This window comes from Solanum verrucosum, unplaced genomic scaffold, assembly GCF_900185275.1.
Source record: "Solanum verrucosum unplaced genomic scaffold, falcon-dt-bn FXZP01000108.1, whole genome shotgun sequence".
Classification (NCBI taxonomy): Eukaryota; Viridiplantae; Streptophyta; class Magnoliopsida; order Solanales; family Solanaceae; genus Solanum; species Solanum verrucosum.
The window spans coordinates 2738152-2761088 of record NW_026020274.1 but is presented as its reverse complement, the minus strand read 5'-3'; the positions used below and the strand labels follow the sequence as shown (position 1 = coordinate 2761088).

General features: G+C 31.5%; 3 protein-coding genes across 5 annotated transcripts in view; all 3 read left to right on the top strand.

Annotated features, from left to right (window-relative positions):
* Window positions 1-22937, top strand: part of LOC125833966 (extensin-1-like) — a 76251-nt gene that overhangs the window by 4110 nt on the left and 49204 nt on the right. The window lies entirely within an intron of this gene.
* Window positions 5849-7217, top strand: LOC125833811 (extensin-1-like). The gene has a single exon (XM_049512983.1). It carries the CDS (start codon window positions 5859-5861, stop codon window positions 7215-7217), a length of 1359 nt encoding a protein of 452 aa, XP_049368940.1. The 5' UTR covers window positions 5849-5858.
* LOC125834140 (extensin-1-like) lies at window positions 14662-17646 on the top strand. Its single transcript, XM_049513331.1, has 2 exons — window positions 14662-14727; window positions 16252-17646. The coding sequence occupies exons 1-2, from the start codon at window positions 14662-14664 to the stop codon at window positions 17644-17646; spliced, it is 1461 nt and encodes a 486-aa protein (XP_049369288.1).

Sequence of the window (22937 nt, the reverse complement as noted above, 5' to 3'; positions counted from 1 at the left end):
CTATATTGGGCCCGTATCACGGGCCTTAAATTATCTAGTATATATATATGAAACATCTACAAGTGGCTCCCATGTTAGCATACTATGGGAAAGCAATGGATCGAGAAAATATTGTTAGAAACACAAAATACTACTTCCTTTGAATTTATATAATCTAGTTTGATTTAACACGATTTTTTTTAAAAAAACTTTAAAAACTTATGATAATAGCATACTCAAATAACCAACGAATCTCATGTACTTATGGTTATAATTCAATCAAATTCAAGTATAATAGTCCATTTACGGTAATGAAATAAAAAATTATTTGATAATCACATAATTCGTTATCAAATTTTTGTAAGATAATATGATTTAAGAAACTTAAACAAAATATTACTAATATAATCTAAAATAATTTAAAATAATATTTTAAAATTTCCACACATTGCGCGGATACGTATAAGTTGACATCGACCCATTTTAACATCACCCACATGCTACATGTCTCTAAAACTGATAAATAATGAGGTCTACTCTCAGTCAAAATTGAATGATTGTAGATCACATCCAGAGTTCCCCATAGTCAACAATTCATCCTCCGCGTTTGCGGATCTTCGTATGTTCGATTCGATTTTATTAAACTTCGATTTGATTCTTTAGTTTTTAATTTTGAAATTTATGTGTACAAAATGTGAACCGAACTAATTCGTATAATTAAACTTTTTATAATTTTTCTTTTAAAAAATATAGTTTAAAATAAAAATTATATTTCAATAAAATTTAATGAAAAATTATTTAAATTGTTTGGGTGACTTTCTAAGTCAAATATCAATAGTTGAATGATTTTGTAGGTAAAATATTCAAATTGAGTGATTTTGAGATTATAAAAGAAAATTGAGTGACTTTATGTGAGAAGAAATCGGGGCTTAGTTGAGTGATTTTGTGTGAGAAAAATTCTTAGTTAAGTGACTTTGGTATTATAAAAAAAAGTTGAGTGACTTCGTATAAAAATAACTACTAATTGAGTGACCATCTGAAAAATTAACTCCTATAGAATTAGAATTACAAAATTAAAAGTAAATTTATTTCAAAGATAAGGACATTATTAGTAAAATTCAGATTGATCTTGAGTAACCTGAAAAAGATTATCTTTAGACTGAATGTGACGAGAATACTTGTCTTTAATAGAATATGAACAAATGTTTGAAAGAGGCAACAAGGTAAAAAACACTTATTAATTTTATAGATATAAATAGCTCAAAGCCAGCTAAAAATGTATGGTAAATATAGATTCTCACTGATACAGTGAGAAACTTACTAATTTTATTTTATATAAATAGCTGGTGAACATTTTTTAATGAAAAAATAGTGATTTTTTAATAACGAATATACAATAACTCGTTTCTTAGGCGTAAAATGTTAAGACATGTTAGCCTCACTCAGTTGAATAAATTGCTCACCAAGAACTTAATAATTGAATTTCCTAAAACAAAGTTTAAAAAATAAAAATGATTAAACAAATAATCAGTAATAAAAAAAAAAAGCAACCTACCCACACATTTTTTTTTTTTTAAAAAAAAAAAAGAGTAAAGGAAAGAGAATAGAAGATGTTTGACTGGTTAAGACAAGTATTTGTCTAATATAAGTATGTCGGTAATCACAATGTAGACTAGATCTGTACTTGTTTATACATCCATATCCCTTAATCTTAGGACGATTAAAATATTAATTTAGTTTAACTAATTAATGGGATCTTATAAATACATTAGTAATTTTAGTTTTGTCGGTGATTAAGTTAATGCTAATACTTAATTGTTTTTTCAATTAAAATGTCAAAGTCGTTAGATGGAATCGTCCATGAAGATGGTCCCAGAGTTCAATTATTGAATATTATTATTATTATATTTTTAATAACTTTAAAAATTAAAGTGGAATTCAATTACTTTATAAATGTATGACAACTTGGCAATAAATCATTGAAGTCCAGGAAGAACAAAAACCAACCACAATTTAGATTAATTTAATTTTGTTAAAACTACATAATGAGACATATATATTTCAGTATGTCATTACTATATATATTATTATTATCTATATTTTTAAAATATTACGTATTTTATCATTAATTAAAAGTTTTGCTACGTATTTTATACTTAGATATATGTATTTTTGCTATTAGATACACAAAAAAATAAGGAGAGAGGCGAGCGAAAGCGAGAGAGATTCGTACGCAGGGGCGGATCTAGTAATACCTAAGGGGTGTCACGATTCACGGGACACGACTTCATCGAAAAAAATTGCAAAATATGTATATATAATTAAAATACAGCAGAAAGATTGAGATATATATAAATTTTTGTGATAAATTTTGATTCAAAAGTATGTGTAGCGTAGATGGTTAGTGCAACAGCCCTCTACAGAAGGGACTTAAGTTCTAATATAGACTAGCTTACATTATTTTTATATATTTTTTCTTTATTTCTACCATTGTTATTTTTAAGTTGGGCCTATTTGGCCTGTTGAAAATAATAATAATAATTAAAAATAAAATAAAATATATATATAATATTTAGCACTATTATTCTAATGAGATTATTTCAAAACAAAAAATTATCCAGAAAAAGTTGAAATATTTTTTTATTTTAATTTTTGGAAAAGATATAGTGTTATATGTGAATTGTGTTTTTTTTTTGTGTATATATATATATAATACATTAAAAAGTGATTCACATATAATCTGGGATATCAGATACATGTAAGTGTGACGAGCGAGATGGAACAAAGGCAAGGAAGGCAAGCGAGATTTGCTATGTATCCTAGATACATGCGAATTCACTTAGATACAATGTATCTAGAACTAGTGGCGAAACTAGGATTTTTAATAAGGGAGTTAAAAATCAGAAGAACTAAACACACGGACTAACCGAAGAGGGTTCAACATCTACTATATATACATAAAAAATAATTTTAACCATGTATAAATAGTAATATTTCCGCCGAAGGGGGTTCGGATGAACCCCCTAAAAGAAGGCTAACTCCGCCCCTGTCTAGAACTAATTACACCTAAATTTGATCCACGCATTCGAGATACATGTATCTCAAGGCACCAAAATCTGATAAGATATATATAATATTACAAACTAGAGGATATCTAAGTAATTAACTTCCAAACTAGTGGAATTTATGTAAATTTTCTATTAATTTACGTGTTCAGGATTAGCAAAAAGAGGAGGAAAACGAGTATAGTAATTTGTGGGAATTAAAGAAAATAGCGAGTATAATCATTATAGAAATTCTAGTTATGAGGACAATATTATATTAGCGTAAAACTGAATTTAGATTATTGATTTCCTTTTCCATTTTATATATATGTATATACATCTATGTATTTTTTGTTTTATTTTCCTTTTGATAATAATACACCATTTTGCTAAAATATTTACGACTCGATTAACTTTCTTGTAGAAATGTCAAACCTTCCAAGTAATAGTGCTTGATATATTGTGAATATGAGTAATGATGTTTTTTCATTTTCCAAAGGATACCACTAAAATAGTTCTTTCTAACATCATGCATAAATTTTTATGCAAGAAAAACATTTTCAGTAATAAATTTACGAAACTTGTTATTTGATCCTCATAGATAATATTATGCAAAATATTATAAAATTTAGTATTAGTGCTTATGAAAACAATTATGTTAGAACAGTATATTTATTATACGTACAAAAAGTTCACATCGTTCTTTATCTTTAAAGATACAATATCTTAATTATTTCATAGTTATTGCATCTCTATTATTCATTGAGCATAATTTGAATAAATTTTCTTTTATCAGATTATTACCAATATAATCATAGAAAGTCAAATAAGAAAACTACTTTTCCTTGTTACTATTTCTTTGATTAACTGGGATTAGAGATGAGTAGCTATCATTATTAATCGGATGCATTTGACTCGGCACACATAAATTACTTTCTATAATTTAATATTAATTTTATACACTCTTTCAAATAATTTTTAAATATAAAATATATTATGGTAGATTTTAGGGGTGTCAAAATCAATTGAATTTGTCAACTCCCCTATTCCGTTCTTGAGCAGATTTCATTTATTAACTTAACTTAATTCAACCCAATTTATTTTAATTCATATTAAAAATTGAGTTGATGTGTAATTCACATTAGCTTATAATTTTATTTTTTTAAAAATTCTTTTAATTTGATATATTATACATAGTCGCAATAATTTTTTTTTTATTCGGTACTAAAAATTTACAAAAGAGCAAACAAAACAATTAAACTTTAGTAAAAATTGGAGGGGTTAAATTATAAGCCGAATTTTAACTTAATTCAGTCCAATCCGTTTCAATCCAAATAGCTAATAACCCATTCATTTATTAACTCAGTATAATTCAATCTGTTCAGATTCAGTTCAACTCTCCTATTTGAAATTTCTGGTAGATTTCAATCAATCAAAATTTGGACACCAAAAACAATTCATTCATTTCATCCACCAAATTATTAATAAGTGGCACCATCTTTGCTACCCAGTTCATTGTATTAATCTTTAGCATTAAATTTAGGCAAAATTTATTCAGTATTGGGACCTAAATATTTAACTTTCCAATTCCTTTAGGGGTCAATTTGATTGATTATAATGAGTGAATTATATTATAAAAACTGAAATAATAATTAATGTTTTTGTAGATAATATTAAATTCTTTTATCATGACTACATTTGGTGTTCATTGAATTGGAAATAAGATATATACGGTATAATATAGAATTTTTTACTTGATTAGTTGATTTTGTATTAATGAAATTTGGACAAATTTTAATTTTTAATTTTACCTTTAATTTCTTAAAGAACTTATAGTTTGGTTGTATTATCATGGAATTAGCTAATTAATCTAGGATTGCTATCCCATATACAACTTTGGTACAATTATATATAATTATGATATAATTAATTTCGAAATTACTTATATTTAGAAACTAAAGTTTCAATCAAACGATAAATGATTGAATATTTTATCTCAAAATTAGTATTCTTATTAATAATAGCATACCAATTAACGAGCCTAAATTTTGATTTAGTCACTCCGGTCCTTTTCTTTTAATCTTTTCACAGACCAACTACATTTGATTGCATTAACTATAAAGGCCATTTGCATTATTTTACATATCAATTAATATCATTAAACTAAATTTATCTTTAAATACTGATTTAAATGCATACATATTTTCTCACCAACATGACATATATAATTTAGGCTCATTAAAATTAAATGTTGCTACATGTGGTGTGTTCAATTGATTAGACTATCACACCTTTGACAAGTTCAAATATATTTTTCGCAAATGAGCAATGCTAAAATGTTTGAGAATAATGTTCGTAAAGTTTGTTAGCTTACATATGAATGTGAAATATTATTTTTACTTATTTATCGAACACTAAAAAATAAGTAAAAAACTTATTTATGTGAGATGATATTTTCCTCCGTACCTAAAAAGTGCATTAATTTATGAGGCCAAAATCGTGCAAAGTTGAGGCATCCACGCATTTTTTTGGTAAGATTATGTAAAGAAGAATAAGACTTTCAATCTCTTTGAATTATTGCATCACAAACAGTATAGCTGCCTTAATAATTTATTCATTTGCTTAGCTTGATGCCTCTATCCATCAAATTAAATAAAATATACAAACTAAAGTCAAATTGAGCAAACAACATGACAAAATCAAATAAAAATGCATAACTCTAGCATTTTACCTACATTTACAAAATCTTTGTAAGGGTAATTGTGTAAATGAAAACTATATAAAGGGGTTTGAGTGAAGCTTAAGAGGACAACAACTTTCTCCTTTGTTTCAAATATGGGGAAAATGGCCTCTCTAGTTGCCACTCTTTTAGTGGTTTTAGTGTCACTTAGCTTAGCATCTGAAAGTTCAGCAAATTATCAATACTCATCTCCCCCACCACCAAAGGAGCCATACCACCCTTCACCAACACCATATCATCCCGCACCGGTTTACAAATCTCCACCGCCGCCAACTCCGGTTTACAAATCTCCACCACCACCCAAAGAGCCATACTACCCTCCACACACTCCGTTGTACAAGTCGCCACCACCACCCAAGGAGCCATACTACCCTCCACACACCCCTGTCTACAAGTCGCCACCTCCACCAACTCCTGTTTACAAGTCGCCACCACCTCCCAAGGAGCCATACTACCCTCCACACACCCCAACCTACAAGTCGCCACCTCCACCAACTCCCGTTTACAAGTCACCACCACCTCCAAAAGAGCCATACTACCCTCCACACACACCAACCTACAAGTCGCCACCACCACCAAATGAGCCATACTACCCTCCCCACACCCCAACCTACAACTCGCCACCTCCACCAACTCCCGTTTACAAGTCACCACCACCTCCCAAGGAGCCATACTACCCTCCACACACACCAACCTACAAGTCACCACCACCACCAAAGGAGCCATACTACCCTCCCCACACCCCAACCTACAAGTCGCCACCTCCACCAACTCCCATTTACAAGTCACCACCACCTCCCAAGGAGCCATACTACCCTCCACACACACCAACCTACAAGTCGCCACCACCACCCAAGGAGCCATACTATCCTCCATACACCCCAACCTACAAGTCGCCACCTCCTCCAACTCCCGTTTACAAGTCGCCACCACCACCCAAGGAGCCATACTACCCTCCACACACACCAACCTACAAGTCACCACCTCCACCAACTCCCGTTTACAAGTCGCCACCACCACCAAAGGATCCATACTACCCTCCACACACCCCAACCTACAAGTCGCCACCTCCACCAACTCCCGTTTACAAGTCGCCAACACCACCCAAGGAGCCATACTATCCTCCACACACCCCAACCTACAAGTCTCCACCTCCACCAACTCCCGTTTACAAGTCGCCACCACCACCCAAGGATCCATACTACCCTCCACACACCCCAACCTACAAGTCGCCACCACCACCCAAGGAGCCATACTACCCTCCACACACCCCAACATACAAGTCGCCACCTCCACCAACTCCCGTTTACAAGTCACCACCACCACCCAAGGAGCCATACTACCCTCCACACACTCCAGTCTACAAGTCGCCACCACCACCAACTCCTGTCTACAACTCTCCTCCACCACCTTACTATCTTTACACCTCTCCCCCTCCTCCCTACCATTACTAAGAAGCCACTTCATTATATCAAGGTAATTAATACAAATTAAAACTTTTTAAAATGATATGTCTAAAATACAAAGCAATAAGTTGCACAATTTCTTCATGCAAATATTAATATATAGACCTATGCTGTCTACTTCTTATTTGGTTAGCTTCTACTATATGTTCTCATCACAATAGTATATTCTTATGCAGGAAAGTGGAATGTTGAGCTGAAAGAAAGGTACTTTCCATTTTCAAGAGACAATGAAAAAAGAAGAAAGTTATATTATAGTAAATAAGAAGCCCCACATAAGGCGAAGTTCTTTTGTAGCTTCATGTAATATAAGTTATTGATATTGTTTGTATTTTTACTTTTATGTCTTTGTGTATGTTTGCTCAGTTTCAATCTCCTTGCAAATGCAGAGATTAATTATGAGATGAATAAAATAAGTTATTACTACTATAGTACAGTTTTATGTTACTCTCTTCGATCTTAATTAGTCCTTTTTTTTCTTCTTATTTCGTCATCTTATCGATTCATTTAGGCGAGGCTCATCGATTACACTAAATCAATCTAGATAAAATTGATGAAAAATTTAACGTTAAGATACCATAGAACCTCACAAACAATTTACAGAGGAATCTTAATACCAGTTGGTTGATAATCTGAACGTTCACCTTATTAGTGAGGATTTGAATCCCCAATCCCGTTCTTCATTTTCCACAAATTATTTTTTAAGAAAGAAGAAGTAACAATCAACATAAATATTATATCTAAAGTCATAATATGATACAATACAAATGGACAACAATACAATAAAAAAAGGTTACTCCCACGATGTCAACACGTATACTAGAGTGACCAATAAAGTTAGACAAATTTCAAAATTGACAATGGCAAAGTATACGTACGTAGCATATAGCAATCAACCAGTAAATAAATTATTCCTAAAGTAGTCATGATCATCTTCATATACTATATTTGGTAAAATACTAAGATTTAGTCAATATAATTCAGTCTAGTGTTTGGTAATTTATAACAAATAGTGACAATATTAATTAATGGATATTGGAGCAGAATGGTCAACGCATACTTTTTAATTTGGTTACCACTTTCTAATATCTTTAAAAGAAAATTTATATATTTAAAATATTACAAAAATTATTATTATTTGTATAATATATATTTTAAAATATATTAGTATCTTAGTAGAGAAAAGATTGTTTGATTTCCTAGAGTAATAAAGCCCGCGTGAGTTAGCTGATTAATTTGATAGTTTGATAAATTAATTAAAAAATTGGTCAAATAAAAATGTTGATAAGCTAAAAAAAATCATAAGTTAGGAATGACTAATCTATTGTATATAACTAAATTGACTTAGATAAGCACTTAGCTTATATAAATACTTTGATATTTACTAATACATAAATAAACTTTATTTTTATTTATATAAAGCAGTTTGATCAACTAATAATAAATTGATTACGCATAAAATAAGAGGAAGTGTTCTAATTAAAAAAGACAAGGAAAAGGGTGCAGTACTGTGTACGATCGACCAAACATACATGAGTTATTAATTATAATTAAGCTAATTAGACAATGCTATCTTATTATAGAGCTGTCGATATTAATTAGTTTAGATAGTTAAATTATATATAATTCATTTAATTCAATCAAAGCTTTGACTTGTTAAATGTTAGGTATATGATATGATTTTTATATATATATATATATATATATATATATATATACGGGTCATCCAAAATACTCCATCGACATTTTCGTTTGAAATAGGCTAAAATAATCTCAAGTTGATTTTCACGCGACTAGTTAATCAAGACCTTATTTAAGATATTGATCAAGTTATTAGTTATTTAACTAATACAAATACATTAAATAATAAATGGTTATTGAGAGAAAACTTCCATGCAATTATTATAACTAGAGACTTCTTAAGAAATGGTCTCGAATTAGATAATTTGGATGGTGACGCTTTTGTTAAAAAAAATATCGAATCAAGTCAAAATTTTATTGCTATTAATTGTGAATTACAATTTGTAGAAGGGGAGCATAACCTAGATATTAATTATGTACAAGATGAGTGGGTAAGATTAGTTTTTTTTTTCAACTTGGTGTTCGGTATTCATATTGGAGTCCCGACTAAATTCAGATTTGCGCCGAAAAGTTCACATTGGGGGATAAAGTACTCCCTAACAAAGGCAACAACTCTGTACCCAGAGAGACTCAAACTCGAGACCTCTAGTCAAGGAAAAAGTAAGATTTTTCTTGATTAATCTCCTATCCTGAAGCTTGTTGATACAAATTCAATTGTTTCATAAGAAGCTAAATCGAGCACTTATCACCAGAAGTAAACAAAACAATATCATCAGCATAACTAAGGTGATTAATCAGTGGTTCCTTGTTATGCATAGAGAAATTAGTGAACCTCTGATTATGATTCAAATAATTCAAGGCTCTAGAAAGAGTCTCAACGGCAATAATAAAAAGAGCAGGAGATAAAGGATCACCTTGTTTTAGATCCCTGGTTGATTTAAAGAAATCAAATCTTGTCCCATCAATGATCACAGAGTATCAATTGTTCGCAAACATTTGATAAACCATTTCAATAAAAACCTCATGAGCAAAGCCCATTTTCCTAAGAACAGAAGTTAGAAAGTTCAAAGATAGTTAATAGCTAAATTTTACGCCATTTCACTACGAATATTATTATATCGCTAATTCGATTATATAAATTTTGTGATGAAACCTTTTTAATCCAAACTTACGCGAATTTAAAGATAAATAATGATTTGTCATAAATTTTCAACAAAAGTAGCGAGAAATATTATCATAATCAATATCCTCAATTTCGTGGCTAAAATTACCTAATAATTGACAATAATTAATTTTTATGGTGCATGAGAAAGCTTTGTAGACAAAACATTTTTAATGAAATTTATTTTTGTCACTAATAAAAGTATGTAGCCGATGCATTTGAGGTTTGTTACAAGTTATCAACAAAATTAGGGATGAAACTGATTATATTATCACCAATATCTTCAAATTAGTGACTAAAATTAGTTGATAATTGACGTCAATTCATTATTTGGAAGTCCAGCCATTGTTTGTTTCAAAGCTAGTGGAAGCAGATAAAGTGAAAACTCTTTTTGTTCGTCTTATCAGTTCAATGCCTACTACGAAATATTGTAATAGTTCTACTTCTAGTCTCCACTCCCAACTAGGACTGGCAAGGGGACGGGGACTGGAGGACAGGACGGGACAGGGGACGCCTTGGCCAGGATTTTGGGGGGACCGGGATTGGGGGAATAAAAAACCGTCCCATCCCGTCCCACTATATATACGGGATGGGACGGGGTTTGGCATGACGGGATGGGACGGGACGTGAGATTTTTATTTTTTTTATATGTTTATTTATTTGTATTGAATTTATATGTTGTTGAATAACATTTTTAGTTTATTTAGTTTTCAATAATATTTTTAGCTAATAAAAAATGCTTAAGTTTTCAAATTTCAAATTTCAAATTTCAAGTTTCAAGTTTCAAATTTCAAATTTGAGAAGTTCAAATTTGTAATTTTAATATTTTAAAAGAATTTAACTTGAAATTTCAAATTTCAAATTTCAATTTTTAAATTAAGTATTTTAAAGTTAGTATTTTAAAATTAAAATTAAAATGCAAGACAATAGTTATATAAAAAAGACTTGAATAAAGCCTTCAAATTTATTCAATAAAATCTAATTGCAACTTAGAACTTAGAAGTTACAATGTACAAATATTAATGGAGTAACTAATCTACACAGCCACTTTCTAGGAAGAGTTCTGTTTCAATAAGTTCTCATATGTAAAACTAATATTTGTTACAAATATTAGATGAGTAAGTAATTTATGCAGCCACCTTATAGGAAAGGTTCTGTTTCAATTAGTTCTCGGATGTAATCTAATATTTGTATTCTCCTTTAAAATTCAATTATAATTGTCGCATCATATCGACCGTAACATCCTCTGGTGTTGGCAAACTTGCTAGAAACTCGTGTGACTCTAATTCATCATCACTAGATCCAATTACCTCATTAATCCAAACTTCTTGTTTGGAACTTAACGTTGGCAAATTATAATTCCTCCTCTCGGTGTTGACCCAGTCTCTAAATAAAACTGATGTTTTCAAACTTTCTTCCGCCAATGAATGTCTATGATCGCCAAGTTGAAACCTTGCTACACTAAAAGCAGCCTCTGATGCAACTGATGAAGCTTGAATAGCTAGAACATCACGAACCATTTTGCTCAAAATTGAAAATGCAACGCTCCGCCTCCTCCACCATGCTAATAAATCTTCATTGCCATCTCCGTCTTCCACTGTTCTAAAGATTGATTAAGATATTCTTCAAAATCATCACGGTTAATAGAATTAAGACCAAGAAAACCTCGCATATAACTTGAAATTCGAGCTTTACTTTGAGGATTAGATGTTTGACCAACTTCTCCTTGAGTATTTCCTGTAGTTCTATATTTTTCATACAAAACTTTTGCTTCTACTTTTATGCTAGACTTACACATTTCACAAGTTGGATTTTTTTCCGGTAAAATTTCTAAAGTATCATAAAAAGTGTCAACAAGTCCCTACACACCTCGTAATTTATAGTCAGGATGAAGTAAAGTAGCAATTAAAAAATTTTGAGAAATAGGAAAAAAATATTTTTAAAATTTTTCAATCATACCTTCAATTGCAACTCTAAATTTTTCAATTTTTTTGTATTTAGAAAATTGAATTGAAATAGCACAAATATTTTTTAATACTGATGAAATAGTAGGATAATAAATTCCAGAAGACACGGTTGTAGCATCATAAAAAAGTCTTAAAAATTCTAATAGTTCATTAGTTTCTTCCCAATATTCTTCACAAATTCTCTCTAATGGGTCAACATTATGAGCATTAAACACCATTTGTACGGGTCCTTTATATTCGTAAGCAACTGAAAACATTTCGTAAAAAGAATTCCACCTTGTTTTAATATGTCTTGAAATTTTTCTTGGTGGAAAATCACATAGTACACAACGCTCATTAAATTCTCAAATTCTAGCAACTCTATGAGCATAAAAAATTCAGGCAACAACATATTCCATACAACCACATTTAAATAATTTAATACCATCTTGTACAACTAAATTTAATGTATGTGCAACACATCTAACATGAAAAGAATTAACATCAATTGGACATAATCTAGTTTTTAACATACTGACAGTGTTTGTATTATTAGATGCATTATCTAATGCGACATGCATTACTTTATCTATAAGCATGTAATAATCTAGAACACTCAAAATATTTGAAGCTAAATATGCACTAGTTTTTTTTTCTCTACACATTCTTTATAACTTAAGATTCTTTTTTGCAAATTCCATTTATGATCAATCCAATGTGCTGTAACAGTTAAATAATCACGTCCATTAACACTACGACACATGTCCGAAGTTATAGACACTCTATAATTTAATATGCTAAATATACAACGAAGATATTGACAATGTTTACCTTGATATACAAAAACATCAAATTTAACAGTATTTCTTGAAAAACCTCTATAAGTAGGATTATAAGTTTGTTGAATATATTCAATAAAATCGGGATGTGAAGGAAAACTATAAGGCAAACCACAAACAGAAACCATTTTAGCTAAATTTTCACAATCTCTTTCCTTATTATATTTACGTTGTGTAAGTGGATCACCGGGGTTAGAAGGATTTAATGTTCCTTGAACCATGTTAGAAGCCCCTACCGATTCATTAACATTAATATCAAAATCATTAACTGGAATTCCTTTTTTTCTATCGGCTAATGATTTAGCTTCTTTATATTGAATCGGCACACAAGATAACAAATGTCTATTTAAGCCCCCGTCCCACCTTGACCTCCACCCTGTTTATGTTTAAAAGGTTGCTTACACTTATTACAAATAACAATAGAGTTTTCCTTATCTAAAGTCATAAATTTCCATACAACAGAAGTTTTAGGGCGTTGGTACTTCACCTTCTCCCTTGTAGGAGGTATAAGGGATGGACGTCCACAATTTTTTGCTCCGTTGAATTTGTAGTTTCATTTGGAACTTCTGTCACCGAACTAGTAGGTGTATCTTCTAATTCCTCTTCTCCCGAACCAACTTCTACTTCTTCACCTGAATTTTCATCAAGATAAGGATTAATATCACCATAAATTTGTTGTAAAATTTCATGATCGAGTTGAACATTTGAATCAATATCATAAGAAGTATCATCGACATAAGTAGAATCATTTGTATTAAATCTAACTCTAGACATTGATTTAGAAGAAGTACCACCACAATTACTCTTATTTTTTTCCTTACTACTTTTTTTTATTAAAATTAAATAATTTACTAATGCCACTTGGTTCTTTCTCTTTTCCTTTACCGGTATCTTTTTTGCTAGAACTCATATTTAATTATATGTAAAGTGTAATATAAAAATAATAATAACACAAAAATTAATGATGAAAAATAAAATATAAATATTATGAAACGAATGTACCAAACGTCTACGTTAATAGTAGACGTTATAACCGATTCTTGAAGCTTGTAGTTTGTTGTAACTTGTAATTTGGAACTCCAATACTTGATAGCAAATATGAGAATTATATATATTATGATATAATATGGAAATTTAGAATTGAAATATATGTATTATGATGTAATATGAGACTTAAATGGAATAAAAAATTGAGAGGATATAGAAAATAGATGAGAGAATAGATGATTTTGTAAGAAATAATAAGGGATAGAGGGGTATTTATAATATTAAAAATGGGTTAAAGTGTATTTATGATAACTTGAGGTTTTAAATTAAAGTATTAAAAGTAGGGGGGTGGTAGGGGGTGTTGGGAAAGTGAAAAAGGTGAATAAATCCGTTTGGGGGGGGGGGGGGGGGACTAGCCGTTGCCCCAACGGTCCCAACATATATAATTTTAAAAGAATAAATAAATAAAATAAAATTGAGGGGATCCCGCGAAACCGGCCGGGACCGGGCCGGTTCGACCGGGACCAAAGGGTGAACCGGCCCCTAACCGGTCCCCTATCCCGCATCCCTCCCAACCCGCGAGAAGTTACGGGACCGGGTGTCGCGGGCCGACCCGATCCCCCTGCCAGCACTACCCCCAACTTCAAGCCTCGCAGCCACTACTCTGTAATGAAGCATATTAGCTATTAATATAATATCCTTGTTTATCAAAAATATAATTATGGGAAAGCTTTATAGACAACATATTTGTTACAAAATTTATTTTTCATCATTAAAAATATGTGACTCATGCATGATGCATGCATTTGAGTACAAATTATTTTTTGTCACATAAAGTGCATAATTAATGATGAATTTTCGACCATAACTAAAATTTCGTGACCAAAGATTTAATTATAAACTTAAAACCAAATTTAAAGATGATTAAATTTGTGATGTTGGTGCAAAATGCACGTATCAAACCCACCTTTAGGTCTAAGAAAATGGTGAGCACTTCTCAACCATCATTCTCCAACTGATTTCATCTCTTCCTCAATTAATTATGCAAATCATCAAAATATTTTTTTTCCATTCGGTGTTCGTATTCCCTATTGAAATTCCAATTAAATCTGGATTGCAAATTGAAGGCCAGGGCCCATTTAAGGGTGACGCTTCCTACACGACTCATGTAGTAACAAAAAATTATAAGAAACCACCACAATAATAATTCTTGGCTAGGTCAATGTAACTAAGATTTGTACTTGTTTATACATCCATATCTTTTAGGAGGATTAACAATATTAATTTTGCTTAACTAATGGAATCTTTTAAGGAGATTAGTAATTTAACCTTTGTCGGTGATTAAGTTATGATGCTAATCATTAGCTGTTTTTTCATTAAAATGTCAAATTTAATGGATGAACCAAATAAATTATTAAATAGTAGTTTTTCTTGTTTACTTAAAAATATTTAAGTGAAAAAAAGAGGCACTTCTTTGGTTTATTGCTCTCTCCTCTTATGTAATACTGTTCAACTTGATACAAAGCTTATGAAAAAAAAGAAGATTTTATTTATTTAATTTAGATAATAAACAATACTATTATTAACAAAATTCTTCTATAATTATTGATTTAATTGCTGAAATATTTTATCACCAACATGACTTATAATTTAGGCTCTTTAAAAGAGAATTTTGTATTTTTCAGATCACTTAATTTAGATTCATGTGGTGTGCTCAATTGATTAGACCGTCACACTTATTACAAGTCAAATGTATATATTCACAAATGAGCCATGCTAAAATGTTTGAGATTAATAGTACTGATAGTTACCTTTTCCCTAGAACTACCAAATTATTATTCACTAATTAACTTGTTGAGTGAATTCTAAACTATTCAACAACAAATCCTAACAAAACTTAACATCAAATATTATTTAATAATAATCTATTCTTATAACATATATTAGTGCGGGGTCAGAGGTGAATTCAGAACCTGAAGGTAGATAACATATGTAGCATCCTATTCATAGAGGAAAACTATACTTAATAATTTACAATTAGCAAAACTTCTACACAAGATTAATTAGATTTGTATAGTTGATTTATTCAAGGTTTTAGTTAGAAGAGGTCTAGGATTCTATTCTTCTTATCCATATTTATTAAACAATAAATTTTCTACAAAAGGATGTCTGTGACAAATCATTTCTATTAAATATGTGATATTGTTTTAAATTTCTATATTCTTCAATACCATTTAAGCAGTGTGAAGGTTAGTTAAGTGAAAAGTTGAGGCATCCACGATTTTTTTTCTAGATTCTGTAAGAAAAGAAGACTTTGTAGCTCTTTGAATCATTTTGCCACAAACAGTACTATAGTTCCCTTAATAGTTTATTCATTTGCTTAGCTTGATACCTCTATCCATTAAATTAAATATACAAACTAAAGTCATAATTGAGCCAACAACATGACAAGACCAAATCAAAATGCATAACTCTACCATATTACCTACATTTGTATAAATTTTGGTAAGGGTAATTGTCTAAAAGAAAGCTATATAAAGGGGTTTGATCGAAGCTTAAGAGGACAACAACATCTCTCCTTTGTTTCAAATATTGGGAAAATGGCCTCTCTAGTTGCTACTCTTTTAGTTGTTTTAGTGTCACTTAGCTTAGCTTCCGAAAGCTCAGCTAATTATCAATACTCATCTCCCCCACCACCAAATGAGTCATACCACCCTTCACCAACACCTTATAATCCCGCACCAGTTTACAAGTCTCCACCGCCGCCAACTCCAGTTTACAATTCTCCACCACCACCGAAGGAGACATACTACCCTCCCCACACTCCAGTGTACAAGTCGCCACCACCACCCAAGGAGCCATATTACCCTCCACACACCCCAACCTACAAATCGCCACCACCACCCAAGGAGCCATATTACCCTCCACGCACCCCAACCTACAAGTCGCCACCTCCACCAACTCCCATTTACAAGTCGCCACCACCACCAAAGGAGCAATACTACCCTCCACACACCCCAACCTACAAGTCGCCACCTCCACCAACTCCAATCTACAAGTCGCCACCTCTGCCAAATCCTATTTACAAGTCACCACCTCCGCCAAAGGAGCCATACTACCCTCCACACACTCCAGTTTACAAGTCGCCACCTCCATCGACTCTAGTTTATAAGTCTCCACCTCCACCAACTCCTATTTACAAGTCGCCACCACCACCTAAGGAGCCATACTACCCTCCACACACCCCAATCTATAAGTCGCCACCTCCACCAACTCCCGTTTACAATTCACCACCTCCACCAACTCCAGTCTATAAGTCACCACCACCACCCAAAGAGCCATACTACCCTCCACACAGCCCAATGTACAAATCGCCACCTCCACCAACTCCAGTCTATAAGTCACCACCACCGAAAGAGCCATTCTACCCTCCACACACCCCAGTGTACAAGTCGCCACCTCCACCAACTCTTGTTTACAAGTCGCCACCACCACCCAAGGAGCCATACTATCCTCCACATACTCCAGTCTACAAGTCTCCACCTCCACCAACTCCCGTTTACAGCTCACCACCACCACCCAAGGAGCCATACTATCCTCCACATACCCCAACCTACAAGTCACCACCTCCACCAACTCCAGTCTACAAGTTGCCACCACCACCCAAGGAGCCATACTACCCTCCACACACCCCGACCTACAAGTCGCCACCACCACCCAAGGAGCCATACTACCCTCCACACACCCCAACCTACAAGTCACCACCACCACCAACTCCGGTTTACAACTCTCCACCACCACCAACTCCGGTTTACAACTCTCCACCACCACCAACTCCAGTCTACAAGTCTCCACCACCACCCCACTATCTTTACACCTCTCCCCCTCCTCCCTACCATTACTAAGAAGCGATTTCATTATATCTGAGGTAATTAAACCAAACTAAAACTTTTAATTATGATATGTCTATAGAAGTTGCACAATTTCTTCGAGCAAATCATTAATATAGACCTATGCTGTCTACATCTTATTTGGTTTAGGTTTCTCATTCACAATATTATATTCTTATGCAGGAAAGCGGAATGTTGAGCTACAAGAAAATAAGCCCAGACAGGAGGCAAATTACTTTTATAGCTTGATTTCATTATATTTATATTTTACTTCTATTTATTTGTGTAATATGTTTGTTCGATCTCCATTCAAAATGCGGAGATTATGAGATGTATAAAATAAGTTATTACTAAATGGTTTTATGTTTTCCCTTCTCTCTACTCTTTCTTTTGGTCCTTTTTCTTATTTTGTCGTCCTTATATAGAGTTATTTATAAGTTGAGGCTCTCATCAATTACATTAAATCAGTTGCTGTAAAAAATGTGGGTTTTAACAGTCAATAAATTCAATGATAAGATATAATAAAATCTAAGTTACAATAAACTGGAGAATATTAGTAGTTCCAATCTAAGTAACAATTAATCGGGAATGTTAGTAGCTCCGTTGATTAGTTATTTGAACTTTTATCTTTATCACACATTGCAATGACAATTAATGTAAATAGTATATCTAACCTCTGGACTTATGCCCACATAATTCCCCAAGTAACCCTTTTGGGGAAATATTTTTCGCAAGTAAAACCCTGTTGAATTTAGTAACTTCAGATTTTTGTATGTAAATCTATAGGTCACTATATAAGGGTCATCCAAAATAATATCAAGTTGATTTTCACGCGACTAGTTAATCAAGACCTTATTTAAAATATTTATTAAGTTATTAGTTATTTAACTAATACAAATACATTAAATAATATATGGTTATTTAGAGAAAACTTCCATGCAATTATAATAAGAAACTTCTTAAGAAATGGTCTCGAATTAGATAATTTGGATGGTGACTCTTTTGTTAAAAGAAATTCGAACTAAGTCAAAAATTTATTGCTATTAATTGTGAATTACACTTTGTAGAAGGGGAGCATAACCTAGATATTAATTATTAACAACATGACTGTGTAATATAAGTTTTTTTATTTCAATTCGGTGTTCAATATTCATATTGGAGTCTCGATTAAAGTCGAATTTGCGTTGGGAAGTCGCACATTAGAGATAAAGCGCTCCCTAACAAAGGCAACGACTCTATATCCAAAGGGAATCAAACTCGAGACCTCTAGTCATAAATAATGATTTGTCATAAATTTTTGTGACGAAACCTTTAATACCTTTCCATGTCTTATAGGTGCATGCAGGCAACTTGAGATCGAACTTCAACTTCGTAAACTCTGCTTCATCCGAAGCGAGGAATCACAATTGATTCCGTCGATCGAACGAAAACCGCTTCTTGCTTTTTTGGCTTGACTACTCTGCTTGCTTAAAACAAGTCTTATTTAATCTTCACGGACCACTTCACTACCCAGCATGCTCCGGCTCGAAAGCAAGAAGCAAGGGCGCAGTTTTTGTATCCAAACTTACACGAACTTAAAGATAAATAATGATTTGTCATAAATTTTCATAAAAAGTAGCGAGAAAAATTATTATCATCAATATCCTCAATTTCATGGCTAAAATTACCTTATTATTGACACCATGTTATAAAATATTTTAGTGTGGATGTCCACTACACCAAGAAATTACTCTCTCCCATTATCTCCATTACTTTCTTTCATTATGAAGATAACCATAACCTCCAACTTTATAACCATTATTCTTGTAACCTTTCACTTCTATAACCTCCTCCATTATATTCATGTTAATGTCATGTTTATGACTAACCTTTTTTATGCCTCTATGTTACACTATAAATAGAGGCATAAGGGTTCATATTGTATCACTTGAAGACTTGAAATAATAAGAAAAACTCTCATCTCTTGTCTCCCTATTTCTATTATTTTCATCTTCTATATTTCTTATCTTATTTTGCTTTAGTTTTACAACACACCAATTAATTTTTATGGTGTATGAGAAAGATATGTAGACTCAACATTTTTAATGAACTTTATTTTGTAGACTAAACATTTTTAATGAAATTAGTGACTAAAATTATTTGATAATTGACGTCAATTCATTTTTTTTATGGGAAAGCTTTATAAACAACATATTTGTTAAATATGTGACTCATGCTTGATGCATTCATTTGAGTACGAAAATATTTTTTGTCACAGAAAGTGCATAATTAATGATGAATTTTCGACCATAACTAAAAAAATCGTTCGTGACCAAAGATTTAATTATAAACCTAAAACCAAATTTAAAGATGATTAAATTTGTGATGTTGGTGCAAAATACACGAATCAAACCCACCTTTAGGTCTAAGAAAATGGTGAGCACTTCTCAACCATTATTCTCCAACTGATTTCATCTCTTCCTCAATTAATTATGCAAATAATCAAAATATTTTTTTCATTCGGTGTTTGTATTTCGTATTGGAACCCTAATTAAATCTGAATTGCAAACTGCAGGTCAGGGCCCACTGAAGGGTGGAGCTTCCCACACAACTCATGTAGTAACAAAAAATTATAAGAAACCACCACGATAATTATAATACACTTAAAAAAAAAAAGAGAATAGAATTGTCGGTAGTAATTCTTGACTAGGTCAATGTAACTAAGATTTGTACTTGTTTATACATCAATATCTTTTAGGAGGATTAACAATATTAATTTAGCTTAACTAATGGAATCTTTTAAGGACATTAGTAATTTAACCTTTGTCGGTGATTAAGTTATGAATTATGATGCTAATCATTAATTGTTTTTTCAATTAAAATGTCAAATTTAATGGATGAACCAAATGAATTATTAAATAGTAGTTTTTCTTGTTTACTTAAAAATATTTAAGTGAAAAAAGAGTAGGGATGGCAATGGCGGTGTGGGGCGAGGCGGGTTGAGCTTAATCGTAAAATTTTTAATCTGCCCCGCCCCGCCCCGCTTTGCATAACATTTTTTTTCATTTTCATCCCGTTCCGCATAGACCCGCTCCAGATGAACCCGCCTGGCATATTTTTTTAATATTTTATTTTTCATACTAACATAAAGTTCATATAAATAAATTCATTTTTTCATTAAGTTGTATTAAAATAATAGGATAGTGACTTAAAATTTTATTTTTTAGAGGTCATTTGGGGCGTCCGGAACCTAAATAAGCCACAAAAAGATAAAAGTGACCAAAATAAGCCACTATTCTAGTAAGTAACTAAAACAGGCTTAGTGGAAGAAAAAATTCTGTTTTATGCAATATTCCAAACGTTTCCGTTAGTCTCATAACGTGTATGTTTTAATATATAACAAAGCTAATTTTTACACCTTGTAAAACGGAACTATTTCTTACACTTTGTAAAGCGTAAGTTTTTCTTACACTTAGTAAAGTGGAAGTTTTTCTTACACTCTATAAAGTGGAAGAAAATCTTACATTTCAAGAAAAGTTACTTTTGCGAAATTCAGAATGACGGGTCTCTTTTATATATATATATATACACATCAAATTTTACATTTCAAAAGTTGAAATCCCGGATCATGCTTTTTGGAGAATTTGAAATTAAATTTCAAATCATAATTCCAAATTGCATATTCAATTATTAATTATAAATAATGACTTCATATCGTATGTCCAAACACAAGCTAGACATCATCAAATCCATGTTTGTACTGATGAAATAGTGTGGTGTAGATTGTTGCTCGCGAGCCAGTGGAACCCAAATGATGTTGTTTGACAGAATATTATTTTTATAATTAGTTTTAATTTACCTAAAGGAAAAATATAAATCTTTCATATTTGACTAATTCTTTGATTCTTGGAGTAAAAGATTTTGGACTCTCTTATAGTTTGAGATTTAGCATTTCTTCTCACTTTACGTTATACATAATGTACAGATAAAGAGTAACTTTTCTTAAAGTGTAAGATTTTCTTTCATTTTATAAAGTGTAAGAAAAACTTCCACTTTATAAAGTGTAAGAAAAACTTACACTTTACAAATTGTAAGAAATAGTTCCGTTTTATAAAGTGTAAAAAATAGTTTCATTATATATTAAAATATACACGTTATGAGGCTAACGGAAAACGTTTGGAATATTTCATAAAACAATTTTTTTTTTCCACTAAGCCTATTTTGGTTACTTACTAGAATAGTGGCCTATTTTGGTCACTTTTATCTTTTTGTGGCTTATTTAGGTTCCGGACTCTCATTTGGGAAACATGTAAGAATTTGAATTATTTTTTATTGAGCCATTTTCATTTACTATCTTGAATATTTAGTAGCTTTAAAGAAATTATCTTAATAAATAATGTTCTATCACTCTTATAACATGTAAAAAAAATTAAAATTAAGTTTAAACCTACATAAAATCACATATACCCGCAACCCGCCCCCACATTAGTTTTAAAAAAACCAACTTCAACCTTCCCTGCATCCCACACGCCCCACACCCCGCTCCATTTTCATCCCTAAAAAAAGGCACTTCATTGGTTTATTGTTCTCTCCTCTGTCCGAAGTTATGTGATACTGTTCAACTTAATAGAAAGCTTATGAAAAAAATAGATTTTATTTATTTAATTTAGATAATAAACAATAATATTATTAACAAAATTTATCTATAATTATTGATTTAATTGCGGAAATATTTTATCACCAACATGACTTATAATTTAGACTCTTTAAAAGTGAATTTTGTATTTTTCAAGTCACTTAATTTAGATTCATGTGGTGTGTTCAATTGATTCGACCGTCACACTTATTACAAGTCAAATATATTTTCACGAATGAGCCATGCTAAAATGTTTGAGATTAATAGTACTGATGGTTACCTTTTCCCTTGAGCTAACAAATTATTATTCACTAATTAACTTGTTGAGTGAATTCTAAACTATTCAACAGCAAATCCTAACAAAACTTAACATCAAATGTTATTTAATAAATAATCAGTTCTTATAACATATATAAGTGTGGGATCAGAGGTGAATTCAGAACTTGAAGGTAGGTAATATATGTAGCATCCTATTCATAGAGGAAAACTATACTTAATAATTTACGATTAGCAAAACTTTTACACAAGATTAATAGTTGATTTATTCAAGGTTTTAGTTAGAAGAGGTCTAGGATTCTATTCTTCTTATCCATATTTTTTAAACAATAAATTTACTACAAAAGGATGTCTGTGACAAATCATTTCTATTAAATAAATAATATGTGATATTGTTTTAAATTTCTATATTCTT